The sequence below is a fragment of the Scatophagus argus genome, chromosome 7, assembly GCF_020382885.2.
Source record: "Scatophagus argus isolate fScaArg1 chromosome 7, fScaArg1.pri, whole genome shotgun sequence".
Taxonomy (NCBI): domain Eukaryota; kingdom Metazoa; phylum Chordata; class Actinopteri; family Scatophagidae; genus Scatophagus; species Scatophagus argus.
The window spans coordinates 9,531,558-9,547,242 of record NC_058499.1 but is presented as its reverse complement, the minus strand read 5'-3'; the positions used below and the strand labels follow the sequence as shown (position 1 = coordinate 9,547,242).

Genomic DNA, 15,685 nt, shown 5'->3' with positions numbered 1-15,685 from the left:
CAACACAAAATGTATTTTTCCAAGAACAATTTTATTATCTAGTATTTGTGATCACCTTGAGAGTATCAAAAACATCAACTGTCGCAACAATCCAACACTTAAAATAATTTGTTTTGTTGCTCACTTTGGTTTAAAGGGTTGTATTTTGGTATTCAAAAAGCAGAAATATCAGAAAACCATAACTTAAATAATAACAGTTAAGTCTACTCTCTAAATCTACATTTGGCACCTGAGTTACGGTAAGTCAGCAAAATTACCTGTGGCTTTCAAATTAACCTTTTATATTAATACATTACAGGGACAAATTTTGAACCTGAAACCAGTCTTACAAGATTTAGGAAAAATGTCACATTAAAATATTTTTGTTCACAACATGCTAAAAGGACAATGGATCTAAATGAAAATGTCCACTGTAACCTAGGCATCATTCAGGTGAAATCTCATGGTGATAAAAAGACAGCAGAACAGTTTCTGACATCTCAAGCTTTATAAAAAAAAACCCCAAAAGGTAAAAACGCCTTTCTAGTAATCAAAACCATTGGAAATCATATCAAATTTAAATGCAAATAATGTAAATGAAACCCAAAGAAAATCACTAAATAACAGAGACTTCAAGTTTCTTTGGTTAGGATAATTTGTATTACAAAGATATAAAAATTGATTATGTTGCTCTTCACACGTAGGGTTTCCATTTTGATAGTCAGAATCCTTCATTGTCACACCTGGACAGAAAATATCATGTAGAAACAGAATTCTTCCCCATACAAAAATATGGGTGAACAGTAACAGATGATCCTCTGAATAAAGAATAAATATCATCATCTATCACTGGCAGGACACGCTGGATCTTTGGTCTTGTGTCAGTAATTTCCACCTCAGTACCAAAGATCCACTGAATGAAAAGCCATACCCATCTGAGGAAGGAGACAACTCTTTGGATAATAGCATCGGTGTCGCCGCTGCGTTTAGCAATGGTCTAGAAGGCAAATGGAACACAAGCTGGCGAGGCTTGTGCTAAAGCTCTCACCAGAATAAAGCATCAAGAAAATTTACACTGAGAAAAGCATTCAAACCACCATTCTAAGGAACATTTACATCATTCGCGAGAACATTATTTGGCAAGTGTACATCCAGTATATTTTTGGTTTGCCTTAGAATATCTTTTGTATTATCAAAAATTCTTTGGGTACAATTTTTTCACGTCTTTGGATCATCTCATCTTCTACAATATGCGAAGCCCTTTCGATTTTAAGGCCATCTTAAAGCTTTTAGTTCAGTGCGTCGAAAATGCCAAACCATATTTTATCATGAAAGCTCAAGCAGTTTGACAATATCTAATGCACTTGTTCTTTTCACAACATACATCATTCAAACAATGTGAAACAAAAGCTCTCTCAACCGTGAAAATAAAAGAGAATTCAGAGAATATAAAGAAATGAGGAACTCTGGATAATTATGTCCCAACGAGACATGGCACTGAAATATTTTCACCTTGTCCCCTGAGTCCGAGATAATACTGCACCACATGTCGTGAAAAGAGGTAGTAATGTATGTACAATAACAGAACATGGAGGTAGAAAATAAGTCAAAAGGGCTCAACTAAGCCCTCTGCTCCAGTGGAAAGTAATTAAATATAATGAAAATGTAGCACAGTACATTTTTGACATTCTTTTTAACATTCATCATGGGTGAGCTTTGGTTTAGGACAGACAACACCAAACACAGACGAACAGGTAGAAAGTTAAAAAAAATGGGGAAAACAAAGGTTAGAAACAAACATTCATACAAAGTCCTGAGGTAGATCCGAAGAAAAAAAGCACATTTCCTCCAGCAGCTGGCTTCCTGATCCCTTATGCCTCAGGAAAAAAGCGAGAGGCTCAACTCAGGAAGCAAACAAGGCAGAAGTGGCTTAGCTTCGGCTGCTGGACGTAGCTGTGGGCCGGATGTTGTCAGGAGCCGACTGTTTGGGACGTGGGCAGGGCAGGAAGTGAGCCCTCTGTGGTGCAGCAGAGCCGGGGAGCAGCAGGGGCAGAGTGATGGAGGGGACGGCTCAGCATCTCCTCATTTTCCACTTGAAAGGACTGCTTCAGCTCAGCCTCGGTGGTAATATCGTCCGGCCCAAAAGATTCAGGTCTGGAGCTGTTGCTGGTCGAAGGGTTGCTCATCTCATCGTTGCTTTCTTCGTTAGAGTAGTGTCCAGAGTCTCCTGTCTCTTGGCTGCCATCGCTGGTGTGAGAGCTCTCCGAGTGCAAAGGTCCATAGATGATCTCCCGGGATGAATTCGGCAGCGGTGCTGAGCCTAAATGCTCTTCATACCTCAGAACGGTTTTGCCAGGCTCATACAAGCTGGCTCTGCTCTCAACCTAAGCAGACAGAGATGAAATTCAGATTAAAAAGAAATCTGACTGCAAAGAAAGCCGAATGACCACAACAATGTCGCATCACTTACATCAGTTTCAGCTGGATTCATGACGTCCCTCGTAAAAGGCAGCCACCTCTTGCTTTGATTCTTGCTGCGGACTGGACCGGCACTATTTATGACCATGTCAGATCCACCCTGAAACAAATGAGAAATACAGATTGTTTTTTAATGGTGCTGTGCTCTCCTGAACATAAAATACATCACTGTGAAACTTCTATATCATTCACTCTGTTTTGCTGGTCTCACCTTGGCATCTATAAAGTGAGCACTTATCATGGGTATACGGGCCTCAGCATTCTCTGTAAGGTGTTCACCGGGCAGGGACAATCCAGCATGTGGACCTTCAGCAGCTGCCACAGCAATGACTTTGTGACTGGAGGATTTGCTGTTAGTCCAACAAAGATAAAAATGTAAAACAAACGTCAGAAGAAAACTCATTCATTCGTTCGTGTTTTATACTGTAACGGTCAACTGTTTTTTTGTCATTGAAAAAAAAATATGGATCAGTACCTCAGTCTGCCCTTACTGATGAGGATCAAGGCACACATTACGATACAGGACAAGGCAATGCTCACACCAACAATGATCCCTGTCATAGACCTCTGGTCTATGTGGTAGCGGCCATCAGAAAACACTGCACGATAAAGAAGAGAGCGAGAAATGATTGCTCATTAGCTACAGTTATTTAGAGAAGATTAAGACGCAGAGGAGAAATAACAGGAAATGAAAATAACTCTACAGTTTACAGTTTAACAAACTGTCACATTCAAAAACTCCTCCATCTTCTCCAAAAAATAAAACTAAACATAGAATAAAATAAATCTAATCATTAACAGAAAATAAAAACAAAATTTTAACTTGGAATTTACCTTAAAAATCAAGCTAGAACTAGATTTGGTTTTATGCCTACACTGAAGGACTCTCCTGTTCATGAATTAATGTTGCTAACTTACGCCTCCCGGTGGTTTGTTTTCTACCAGAGAGGAGCCTTCATACTCACCCCACAGATCATTTTTAGTAATGATTATAAATCTACACGTGTCAGAATCACAGGCTTCTTGTCTATGTACAGCAATCAAGACATGTATATATGTGCTTTATATTGCTGGACCCAAAGCTTCAAATGGCATCACAAACCTAATATTACAGTTTAACCTGAGAAATAATGTTTAGGGTAAATCCAAACCATTTTATTCCAAACTAAGAATAGTAACACTTATATACAGCTTTACTTTTATCTAATTACAATTTAATGCCACAAACTTATTACCAGTTTGACATAATAAATGAATCTAACCCTCCATCATGCACCCCTCAGAGTTTCATGCTTACCTGTTGTATCCGGGCTGCTGTCAGAGTGTCTGGGGTTCTTGCTGCGGTGGGTGTTGCCACGCCTAGGTGCCAGTTCCACAATGTCAGAGAAAGGCCCGTCACCAACCTGATTGGAGGCAGAGATTTTCACCAGGTAGATGTTTCCTGGATCCAGCTTCTCCAGCAGGGCCATCGTATGGCTTCCTGTAAACAGAATCCCAAAAACACCACAAGGGTTAATGATGAATTGATTGATGAAAGATTACTTGGAAAGAGGTTGTGCTGGCATGCCCAAAACACATTCTGAATTTCAGACTTTACAGATAACATGATCCAGCGCGATACTCACCTTCTCTCTGCATTATTTGCCAGCGTCCAGCCAACCAGGCCTTCTGCGAAGCGTACAGGATGGTGTAGTGTGTAACAACCACACTGGGCTCTGTGGGCTCCCTCCAGGACACCAGGGCAGTGTCATCCTCGATCAGAGTTACTCGCACTCCTGCTGGTGGTTGGCTTGGTGCTGTACACAGACAAATCACATTCATAATAAACAACACTTGCTGAGAAGTATGCAAAAATCTAATTTGAGTCTGTGTGGCAGAGAAAATAGTGGGATACATGGAAAGCAACACAGTCATGAAAAAAGAAAGTTAAAGTAATGTCTGATGTACTACCTGCTGGCAGAGTCCGATGGTAAACCACAGAGCTCCAGGGACTTGACATCTGGTCCACATGGAGACGCACAACAAACTCATAGCGAGTGTTTGGATCCAAATTCTGAACTGTCACGCTCTGTGTGGTACTGTGGACAAACAAGAGTTCAGGCATTATGGCCATTTGGCGGACAAAAATCCAGAGCTACTCAGTGTATAAAATGTGCAACTGCAGGATAACCTTAAACGTCTAAATTATCATTACATCCAGCCTGTGATAAAGCATACAAAATCCATGTCTACACGTCTTTTGCAAACAACATGCAGCGCAACATAACATAAATATTTCTGAAACCAAAAGGGATCGTTTGGAGGTGTTACTCATCATGCCAGAAGTAAAACACAACACTTTGTTTTAGTTCTTAGCTTACGTTTGTAGGTAGCGGATTGCTGAGGCGTTGTGAGTGCCCACAGGTGTATAACGGACTGTATAGCTAACAGCCTTTCCAGGGGCGAAAGCAGGACGGCTCCAGCGCAGGGACGCTGCAGATGAATTGCTGGCCAAGACAGTCACATGATCTGGAGGCGGAGGGGATGCTGCCAGTTGGTCTCTAGCCGCTGAATGACACAAATATCACATATTTTCATCACATATCTCAGTTTGAGAAAAGCTTGTTCCGTTGTAAGCCTGTAAGACACAGAAGAGTACTTACACACACATCCTGGGGTACTGATTGTTTGGTCTGTCTGATATCCATCTCCAGCTGGACTGACGGCCAGAATCTTGACATGATACTTTCTCCTTGGATCTGAAATACAGATAATCAGTTTTCAAACATTTCCACTTCTGTTGTTGAAACTGAAACTCAGGGTGAGTCAAACTAGCATTACAATAGCAACATCTTTGGTCAAATGAAGGGTTCAAAAAGTGCCAAATATTTGGTTGACATTATCAAAACATGAAAGATCCCATTAAAATACCAAAAGTGATGGTTAGCAAACAGAGCCGTATCTATTTAAGAAAAAAAGGCAGACACATTGACAATTAGCGCTGGTGTGGAGGAGGGTTGGGGGGGGGGGGGTCCTGATGGTCATAACTAGCCATTCTCCATGTATGGACAATGCATGGCCTCCCAAGTCACCTCAACCTCTCATTTATCATTTGCTGTCATGTGTAGGAGCATGAGAAAGATCAACCAGCCCCAAGGCCAAGTAAATATGGTGACATAATCAATAAGCTCTATGAAAATTATTAGAAAATTTTATTGACTTTCCCTTTTTGAAAGCCTATAAAGATTTAACTATGAAACCCTTTGATAAAGGCTGTGCTTACAAAAAAAAATCACTAAAACTGATGGGAAGGTGAAATTGGTTAAAATGTGATTTTATTTGCAGTGTGCACTTGAAAATAGAGTGATTATTGGGCATACAAGGCTATATCAAGTGCTGGCTAAAAGACATCAGAAAGACGATTGAGGCCTGGAGGTGTGAAGCTTTCATTTGAAAATATGCAGTCAAAGTTTGTGTTGTAACTTGAAAAGCTACGACTGCCTTAGCTCCTTAATCAGGACATTTTTAGAGAGTGTTAAGATTTGTTTTATGTCTCCAGTGTGAAAGGTCAGCCTACGGGTATTGACCAGTGAAGGCGGTGCGTCCACGCCTGCTGTGGGGGCTGGGCCAGAGGCAGCGTTCAGCTGCTGGGATCCTAGGCCCATGGGACTTGGGGGGTTTGACTGGGGTCACCAGGTCAGGCCAAGATAGAACACAAGGAATCTGGGCGCAGGACTGTGGGAGCTGGGCCCCTTTTGTTCCCTCTTTCACGTTCTTCCTACTGCCCTTGTATTATAGCCTTAAACTTGAAGTAATGCGGAAAGAAACATGGCTCCAAAACAGAACTTGAACTGAGATCAGCTATATTATGGAACCAACGACCACAGCTTATGTGATTATCAATACAGAAATAAACAGATTTTTTTTTTTACAACAAAAACAGTAAAAACAGTTACTAACAATCTACCCATTTTTAATTCAGTGTTTTGTATGAACTGAGTAGGAAACACACTGTGCTAGAAGACTCATGTCAGGCAAAATGATACTGTTTTGAGTTTTGATCAATGTGGCCTGGTCCATATTGAATTCAGATCGCTGTGGGTTGTTTACATGGACAGCACAGATGACCATTGGGGGCAGGGTCCTAATCCAGGGCTGCTGTCTCACGGCTAGAGGTCAGTGGCTCGGTCCAGCTCTGGCCAATCCCAGGGGGCTTTGTGTGTGTGCGCCAGTGTCCAGTTAAAGGGGGTAGTGGCCAGGATCTTAAAGGGCAGGTCTGGCCCTGAACACAACACAATAGCCAGGGGTAATTATGCAAGATGCAAGATGGGAAATGGTGGTGGGAGGGACATCTGGACCCCAACGACTGACCCTGGGAGCCTGATCTCACACAATACTGCAGCCGGACTGGAGAGGGCTGCTGGTTAGGCAAGAGGGGTCAGCCCATATTGATCAGGACAAAATGCAAATGCACCATCCAACTGCCTGCTGAATTAAGATCCATTTGAGTAAGAACCCATCGGTCATTCTTAGCTGTCTCTACACCAAAATCACAGCTCCGCCAATGGTAGAAGCACTGCCATATATACATAAGGTTATATGTTTTTTATCTCCACTATTCCATGATCTCATAACTAGACAGCTATGGCAACATTTGTGCATCACTCACCGAGGCCACTTATGGTGTAGGTATCAGCCTGAGCCTGCAGCTGGATGGTGGGCTGCTCTGGTTGGCCCTCCTCATGGTAACACAGCCGGTAACCCTGAACAGCCAAAGATTCTGGGGATGTTTTCCAGCGTGCCACAATGGAGGTGCAGTTAAGAGGCTCAAGTTGAAGAATGGGGGCTGAAGGCACTGTGGGGGAGAGACAGCAGCCATGGGATCAATACACACTCAGATTTAAAATATTGCTCTGCACAAAGGAAGACTAATACAAACAACAAAACACAGCAGGACACAGTATGTAGAGAAAGGATGGATAGATGGATGGGAGATCATCTTATGGACACAAAGGTTTCACAGGAGTGTCTCTTCAAATTAAGATTTTTTGGTGTGACAGAGTTACACTGGATGAATATGCACAAACAACAAAACAAAAAAGATTTGTTAATTCTCGAGTATTCATGTTCAAGACTGTGCTCTCAAATAAAAAAAAAGTATAATTCTGTCAACTGTGCTGCTCTACGCCACATCACAATATATAACTAAACTTTTAAACATCAAATTCAGCTTTGGTGGACAAACAGCCTCCCCCAACACACCAGGTCATGAAAAGAACCTATTCTTTCCCCGACAGAGATGCCTGAGGCCCTCTCTTTATGACCCGTGACTGAGGCCACTCTAACATCACTGACAGCGAAGGGCAAAGGTTCCTGGGTAACCAACACAAAGACTGTGGGACAATGCTACAAGAGCAAACTCTAGTCATAAGTCAGCCACTCTGCATGAGCTCCAGTGATCCTCCTGGTATTCTAAGAGCAACAAAACCACACTGTGACAAAAGCAAAAGCAGTTTGGCACCATGTGATTCTATTACTCTATATAGCATGCCCTTGCTGTTTTCTTCTTAACAAACTTTTGCCACAAAAGCAAAAGTGAAAAAAAAAACCCTGCTCAACACAGGCTTGCATAAGAGTACCATACAACTTGTTATCACCAACTCTCAAACATTTGTGGCAACATTTCCTTTTCAGTCTTCTGCATGTTTACCTGTGCTGCTGGAGGTCTTAGGTGTACGGTGTGAGGTCCATGCAGAGGGCTCACACCAGCCCACACGGGTGGCTGCGGCCATGCGGAGCAGGTAAATGGTGTCAGGCTGCAGGCCCTCCAGCAGATATTCTGTGCTGTTCTGAGGTATCTCCACAGAGGTGACGGTGTTGTCTGCAGCTGTACGATAGGATAGTCTGTATGCAGACAAACGACCACGGCTCACTTTGGCGGGCAGTGGCTGCCAGGTCACCTGAATATCCGAGGAGCTGTGGCTGGTCAGGCTTAGCTCTGGGGTACGCAAAGGCACTGCGGAAAGGCAGGGATATGACAAATACACTTGACTTTGCATACAGGAAAGAAAAGCTGTCATATTTCTATTTATCCACACAAATCTGCTATCGGTGAGTCGAACACACAAAAACTGTGCTAAAAACAGCATGCCCATCATCCTTATGTCCACTCAAAATATGCTCTGCACACACATCAACTGCATGCATTTTAGTTTAACTACCAGAGTGATTTATTGCAAGGAATGCTGGGAGTCTCAATGCTTACCATCCTCCAGGGTATGTTGACTGACTTGGTCTGACATACGACTGGCTCCCATTGGCATGTAAGCCACAATGTAAAAGCTGTAGTTTCGAGCTGGCTCGAGGTCATCAATGATATAACTGGTCGTGTCATTGCCAATAACAACTTGGTATTCTTCATTGTTCAGACCTGACAAGCAACAAAGTAAAAGCAGGTTAGATAATAGGTGAAAATGGTCTAAAGTACAAGAGACTTATATGAAAGTTAGTGGTTTGAAAGGTCTGATACTTGATACTCATATTTTACGTGAACATGCTTTGATATGAAAATGCTTATGAAGGCAAAGTTGGCCTAAAAGAGTTACTCAAACTGTCAATTTAATAGTAAGAGTTAAATATCTCTTTGAGCTACTCAGCAAGACTAGCTATTAAAAAGCTACTACCCCTTTAACTGCAAGCAGAATAAGCTGTGGGGAAGAGAATAGGATGGCTAAGCCTGTTGTTATTCCAGTGAAGTTGCCTTTCAGAGTCCTTCCTGACCTCTGCTCTGTGCAGCAACAACAGATGGCCTTCACCAAGGAAAGAGAGTGAACTAGCTTATTGTGGTTGACTGTCATCTTGCGTGTTTTCATGTCATCATCCCTCTCAGTTCACAACTGACCCTTTAAGCTCAAGTGTAAAAACCTGAAACACAATTAAACATTTAAATGGCTCTTCCTCTCAGCCTCACCTTCAGCCTTCATATAATGGATGGAATAGGCAATGACTTTGTCTGCATTGTAGAGAGGTCTCTCCCAGGCCAGTAAGATAGCTGAGCTTGAGATGGTCTCAGCATGGATATTTCTCGGTGCACTGGGCCTGTCCTCGGACATGACAACAATAAGTCGAGCCAAGGACAGCACTGAACCCTGCTCACTCTCTGCCACGCATTGGTAGATGGCATCATCCTCAGGAATGATCTGGGTAATCACCAATTTACTGTGGAACAGTAAATGAAATATTAATAATGAGTACTCACATTGAAAATCAACCTAAAGAAAATTTTATTTAATTAAAGTAACATTTTTCACAGTACTTAGTTACGTGTGACTGTGACAACTGTTCCTGTACTGCAATACCTGTTGTACATCTTAATCCTTCCATTTAAGTGAACCTCTTCCCCATTCTTTAGCCATCTGATGCGTGGCAGGGGCACTCCCTCCGCTTGGCACACGAACCGGGCAGTGCCTGCTCTTGGACGGGTCTGGCTCTCAGGCTTCTCCACAATGGATGGTGGCACTAAAACAGCAAGACAAAAGTGATTAAAACACAGTCTATTGCTTACCGCGTGGTAACCAAAAGACGCTGACTCATATGGAATATGAGATGCAGCACTTAAGATTTTAACGCACATTGAACTGTGAGGTTGGCCGCAGCAATAGTGTAGTTGCGGGTTCCAGGGGTGGTGGCCCTGCAGAGGTAGACACCACTGTGCTTGGAACTGACATCAGTAATAACCAGGTTCCCATTGCCCAGCACTTTGGCGTTGTACACATCAATAGGTTTACTGTCAGCACGGCTCCAGGAGATGATGGGCCAGGGATTGCCCGTGGCCACACACTCCAGCACCGCAGTTTGGTGAAGGGAAACTGTGACATTCTGAGGTCCAGCAATGATTTTGGGCCTCTGACGTGGTTTAGGGCCTGCACCTTCATGAGAAACGAAAAATTTAAAAATAAAGCCAGCATTCCCTAAATAAAATGATGGATTCATACTCATTACTAAAATCCATTTAATGCTGTCTCTGTACCTTGGTTGACTGTCAGCGTGGCCTCTCTACTCTTTAAACGGCTACCGATGTTAGTTGCCACACATCGATACTGTCCAGCGTCTTCCAGTTGCACATTGTGGATCTGCAGGACTCCATTGGGCAATACTGTTATTCTGAAAACAACATAAGGGCCAAACTAGAGGTTTTTAGACAGAATTTAACACAATTTGGGAGTTGCTAATAGGCTCCAAATACATGTTCAAAAGATGGATTATATAGGGACAGTATAAAATGACACAAGAAACGTTTGCGGGTACCTGTCTGTCTGTAGTGGTAACGTGCTTTGGTTGAGCTCCCAGGTGATGGTGGCTGGAGGGCTGGAGGTGACCGCACAGGAGAATCGTGCCACTGAACCCTCAGTCACCACCATAGGCACAGGATGGAACACAAACTCTGAGATAGCTGTGGGAAAAAATGAATTATCAGTTAAAGCGGGATTTATCAGCAGTGGAACATTTCAACTAAAAGCCTCCTTATAAACCCATTATGGAATCAATGGATATTTGTTTTAGTAGCAGGTTTACTTACACCATCATATTTTGCAGTTATTTGTATAAGTCACTTAAGATATTTCATAATATGCATGCAATGCCCTGACTTTGATGGATGTTAAGTGATTCTTTGAAAGGAATTGATCTTTGTAACACACGATGCACAAGCTTTTGTGCAGATGAGCAGCCAGGTCCCATACTGACCAGCTGGTCCAATCAATGGATCAATTGAGGAATGACACTGAATGATGTAATGTTATAAATAAAAACCAATCAATCCGCTTTGCAGAAAAAGAACTGCAAAGCCAACAATGATGAAATATAGAAGTAAACCCATTTCTTGCATAGGTTGGGGAAGACACACAACATAAAAGCAAAATATGCAATTTTGTGAGTTTAATGATTTAATTTTCCAGCTATGCATATGTAAATGTTCTACTTCAGCTCTGCTATGTAGTCACTAATTGAGTATCAAAATACTTTAAGATTATAAAAACAATTGTGCATAATTTGCTGAGTCATATTCTGTCGACGTGTATTCTGGAGGTCTTCCAATAATCAGTCCACCCCCCAAACATTTACCTCCAGAATATTCTGTAAGATATGACCAATGACCTTCATTCATTAAGGTGAAAACCCTCTGCCTCTCCACTCACGCACAGGAAGGAAGTCAATATCATGTTAAGGGAAATCAATACCCTGGTCTCCCACTGAAACACCATATTAAAGAGCAATCCTTTAATTCAAGACCTAATCTCATATCAATATTACATAAATACACTAGTAACCCTGCACCCTGCTTATGTAAAGTGCACTAGGAGTTTAGCCTAAATCAAGACCAGAAAGAAATTATCTTGGTTTGCTTGTGAATTATTCCTGTCTCATGGCAGTAGTTTTTGGCTTATGGTCAGTACATGGCAACCAAATCCCATGTCAACAACTCATTTTCCATTGTTCAGTCTTATCCTGAAGTCTGGAATGATCCATCTATACCTCCAGACAACATGGCTGACTGGTGAGCACCATGCAAGCACCTAGCAAGAAGTTCAAACCAATGTTGTTTACCCTCCACTGAGAGATAACACACCATCTTCACTCTTGTGGGGGTCAGTGATGTAGATGGTGGGTGTGGCCTGCTCAGGCTGATCTGCTAATATGGTCACCTCTGTTGTTAAGAACAAATCAATGTCTAGGTCAAACAGCACAAAGGTTTCTCTAAAGAGGTCAAAGTTCACTTCTACCCCCTGTCCATTCAATTTTAGCCCAAACTGAGAGCCAGATCGAAGTCAGTTTACAATTAGTCTACAAAAGACAACCCATGTGATTCTTGTGTTGTTTATGTCTTTTATCAAATGTGCATGTGTACAGTAGTAATAAATTACAACAGCAAGCACATATGTACTTGTTTGCAAATATTGTAAGAAATATATTAAATATCTGACACCTTCTGCAAATCCAAAAGGTGCTGAATCTAGTGATGCAGTTGTAGAACTACAAGCAACACACATCCTGAATGTAAACATGTTTTGAAAGGATCAACGTTGAACTTTTTTCTGAAATATCAGGCCTGTTCATTCACATGACAAACTGGCCTTGCTATAACAAAAGGGCCCTGCTTTGACAGGGCAACAGAGGGTCTGATCCAGTGAAAGGGATTGTGGGCTGGAGAGGGGGCGAGAGAACAGCAGGGCAGCCCAGCCAGAGCAGGCCTGTGACATCACAAAGCCTTTCCTTGCTGACCCCTGACCCCCGGGACCTCTGGACAGAAGGGGAGCACAGAGGAGGCCCATCCTCCACTCCCTGCCTACAGCTGACCAAAAACCTTTAACCCTTTCACTGACAAAGGCTGGGCACCAGACTAACCTTGACATTTCAGAGTTTTTATAGGAAAATTATTTTTTTTGTTGCCCTTTAACAAACTGACAACAATTACAACAAGCTTGTCAAAACACAGTTGGTTTGTCTATAAGTGTATGAGATTTGTTTTACTGTTTGTATTTCCAAACCTCTTCCTGTGTAATAACTGCATCCAGTTCTTCATAGTTGTGTCCTGTTGAGAATTAGGACATGTTGCCTCAAACCTTCTATCCTCAGTGTCAGTGTCAAAATAAGTATATCTGAGAAGGCCATGCTAGTTTCCTTGACACCAGCCATGGGACATCCACTCTAAGACTGGTGAAAAATGTCCATGGTAGACCAGGTCCATTGAATAGACCCAGCTGTCCTGTCCACTGATATGTGGGCAAACAAATGCCCTGAAAACCAAGGCTTTTCTTCTGGGGCGGTCAGGGTTACTCCAAACAAAGGCTAAAAGGCAAATGGCCTTTCAGAGATTCCTCTGTGTAGCAGACCATTCAGCAATTACACAGATCCATGGTCTGCAGTGACAATGCAATCCCACTAATATAAGAAGAGAGAGAAGGCTAATTTCTAACTTTTCGCCAGCATTTCCTGCAAGTTGTACTTGCACACAACTGAAAATACCTGAAATGTACTCAGACCCAAGGCTGACTATTTATGGAGTATTTATGAGCTTTTAGATTGACTCTCCATCTATCTTTAACTGTCTCTTAAAATGATCCTATAACTGGACTGACAGCTTTAAACTCAAGCACAGCCAAGTCTGAACAACTTCCAATAACATGGAAAGCCAGACTTTAGAGGTTTTTCCTCAGTGAAGAAAAGATAGGGTGGGGTGGGGTACATCTGCTTCCCATCTCAAGGTTAATAACCCATGAACTTGCCTTTCTGATGCCTGCATATTGACACCACAAAGTGTGCATCACCAACAAATTTAAACCATCCTCATCTTGGTCCCAACATTGAAAAACAGTAATAAAGGCCACGTTAGCCCCAGGGAATTTCTTTCACTCTGAGCTCCATACTTACTTGCGATAGTCAGACGTGATCTTTGGCTGAGAATAGCTCCATATTTGTTCTGAGAGAGGCACTGGTAAAATCCTTCATCTGATTCCTCCTTGGTATGTTTTATCTTTGGTATGTACAGAGAGCCGTTTGGCAGAAACTGTATGTGTTCACTTTCTGCCAACCTTACTCCATTCTTCAGCCACTTGATGGTGACTGGAGGCTGCCCATGAGCCTGACAGTCTAAGACAACAGGGTCCTTTGGTAGTGCAGTAACATCACTGGGCTCTGTGATGAAGGACAACTCACTGAAACATAAAACACCTATAGGAAAAGAATGGGAACATTAGTTAAGAGTTGTGGACGTGACACATATGTCCTACAGGAATATTATAACAAAACTACACTGACAGTACAAGAAACTGTTAAAAAATTACATCATAATTAAGTTGCTGGCAAACGTTTATTTTTCAGTATAACATTGGTCAAGAGATAGCAGCTGGATTAGGACGTTGTCATATGCTAACAATAAAAAAACCCTTACAACACTTTTTTCTTTCACTATAATGCATGCTTGGAGTTTTAGTATTTGCCCTCACAAATATCAAAAATGAAGTAAGTGAACATCCGAACCGACGCAACGTTCAACGGACATTAATGACAGAAAAAAAAACCCACAGGAGTACTAGAAAGTACACAGTTAAAGTTTAACAACCGGTCTTGTTATCTCCTCTTAGGTCAACGTGGTTCAGAAAACAACGTTTGTTTTCATCAAACTAGCTAACATCACACGTATTTAAGAGAGGGACGACAGCTAGCAAGGCAGTTCATGTTAGTCAACAGTCCGTGCGGTGCGGCGCGGCGGACCGCAAACCAGGTCAGCACACTTAACGACGGTAACACCACAGACAGAAAACGAGACACTTACCTGATAAAGGAAGAAACAAAACAAAAAGCAACCAGTGCCGGTAGTCTTTCATCTTAAACTTGGCCATTTATCCCAATTGTTGTGTCATTTCCCCCCCATTCGCGAACCACCGCTCTCACGCGTGCTGTCCGTATATCCCCAAATCACTTCTGCCAGTACCGGAGGACCAGTGGCTCTACAGGGGTGCCGGGGGCTCCCCGACCCCCGCCCTCATGCGCATGCGCAGACGGGCAGAATTAAGCGTGCTCTCTGTGTGTATATGTGTGCGTGTGCTGCGGTGAGGTCTGGGGACCCCAAGGGCCCCCGGGAGGAACTGTCACAAAATGTGGAAATGGAAATTTTCACAGCAGTTTCATTCATTGCACCTACAAGATGAGGTAATGATCAGAGACTGATTCTTTCCTGATAGATCCTCACCTGGAGGTGAAACTGGCCTCATAAAAGGGTCACGTGTAAACCAAACAGGGTCTGTGTGGCCTAGTCATATATAAATAATCTCATTCAGTATAAATTGCTGAGAATTTTTGGGAAGTTAACACAGCGAGGAACTTTTTAAATTTGCACTTAACTACAGCCTACAGTTTCTCCCTGCGGTAATTTTCCGTTTGCTGTGTGACTGAATTGTCTTGTTGTAATGTAGTTTATATCTTTAGTGTTCTATGGTCTCTGACGTAAAACATATCTTCATCTAAATGACATCTCCTGACTAAATTAAGCTCAACTAACTAGCTGTTTTCTGGTCCACTTTCTATCAGTACTTAACTGCATCTTAAAGTTGCTTTCTGATCCATAAAGACATTTATTGCACGTCTGTTGATGATGGATCCTTCATCTGTGAATTATCTGTTTATTCCTCTCAAAGAGGTTTTTGGTGGAAGTTTTCCTTATCCAAACAGAGGGTCTATGGGTGATGGA

General features: G+C 42.3%; 1 protein-coding gene across 1 annotated transcript; it reads right to left on the bottom strand.

Annotated features, from left to right (window-relative positions):
- Window positions 1-12: 12 nt before the first annotated feature.
- Window positions 13-15,041, bottom strand: LOC124061465 (protogenin B-like). The gene is made up of 19 exons (XM_046393288.1): window positions 14,771-15,041; window positions 13,867-14,166; window positions 10,744-10,888; window positions 10,466-10,599; window positions 10,068-10,364; window positions 9,795-9,954; window positions 9,407-9,654; window positions 8,702-8,866; window positions 8,147-8,452; window positions 7,106-7,291; window positions 5,100-5,195; window positions 4,818-5,004; window positions 4,408-4,535; window positions 4,083-4,253; window positions 3,755-3,937; window positions 2,933-3,056; window positions 2,669-2,807; window positions 2,450-2,557; window positions 13-2,363 (listed from the first exon to the last, which is right to left on the bottom strand). Exons 1-19 carry the CDS (start codon window positions 14,835-14,837, stop codon window positions 1,950-1,952), a joined length of 3,558 nt encoding a protein of 1,185 aa, XP_046249244.1. The 5' UTR covers window positions 14,838-15,041; the 3' UTR covers window positions 13-1,949.
- Between the last annotated feature and the right edge of the window lie 644 nt (window positions 15,042-15,685).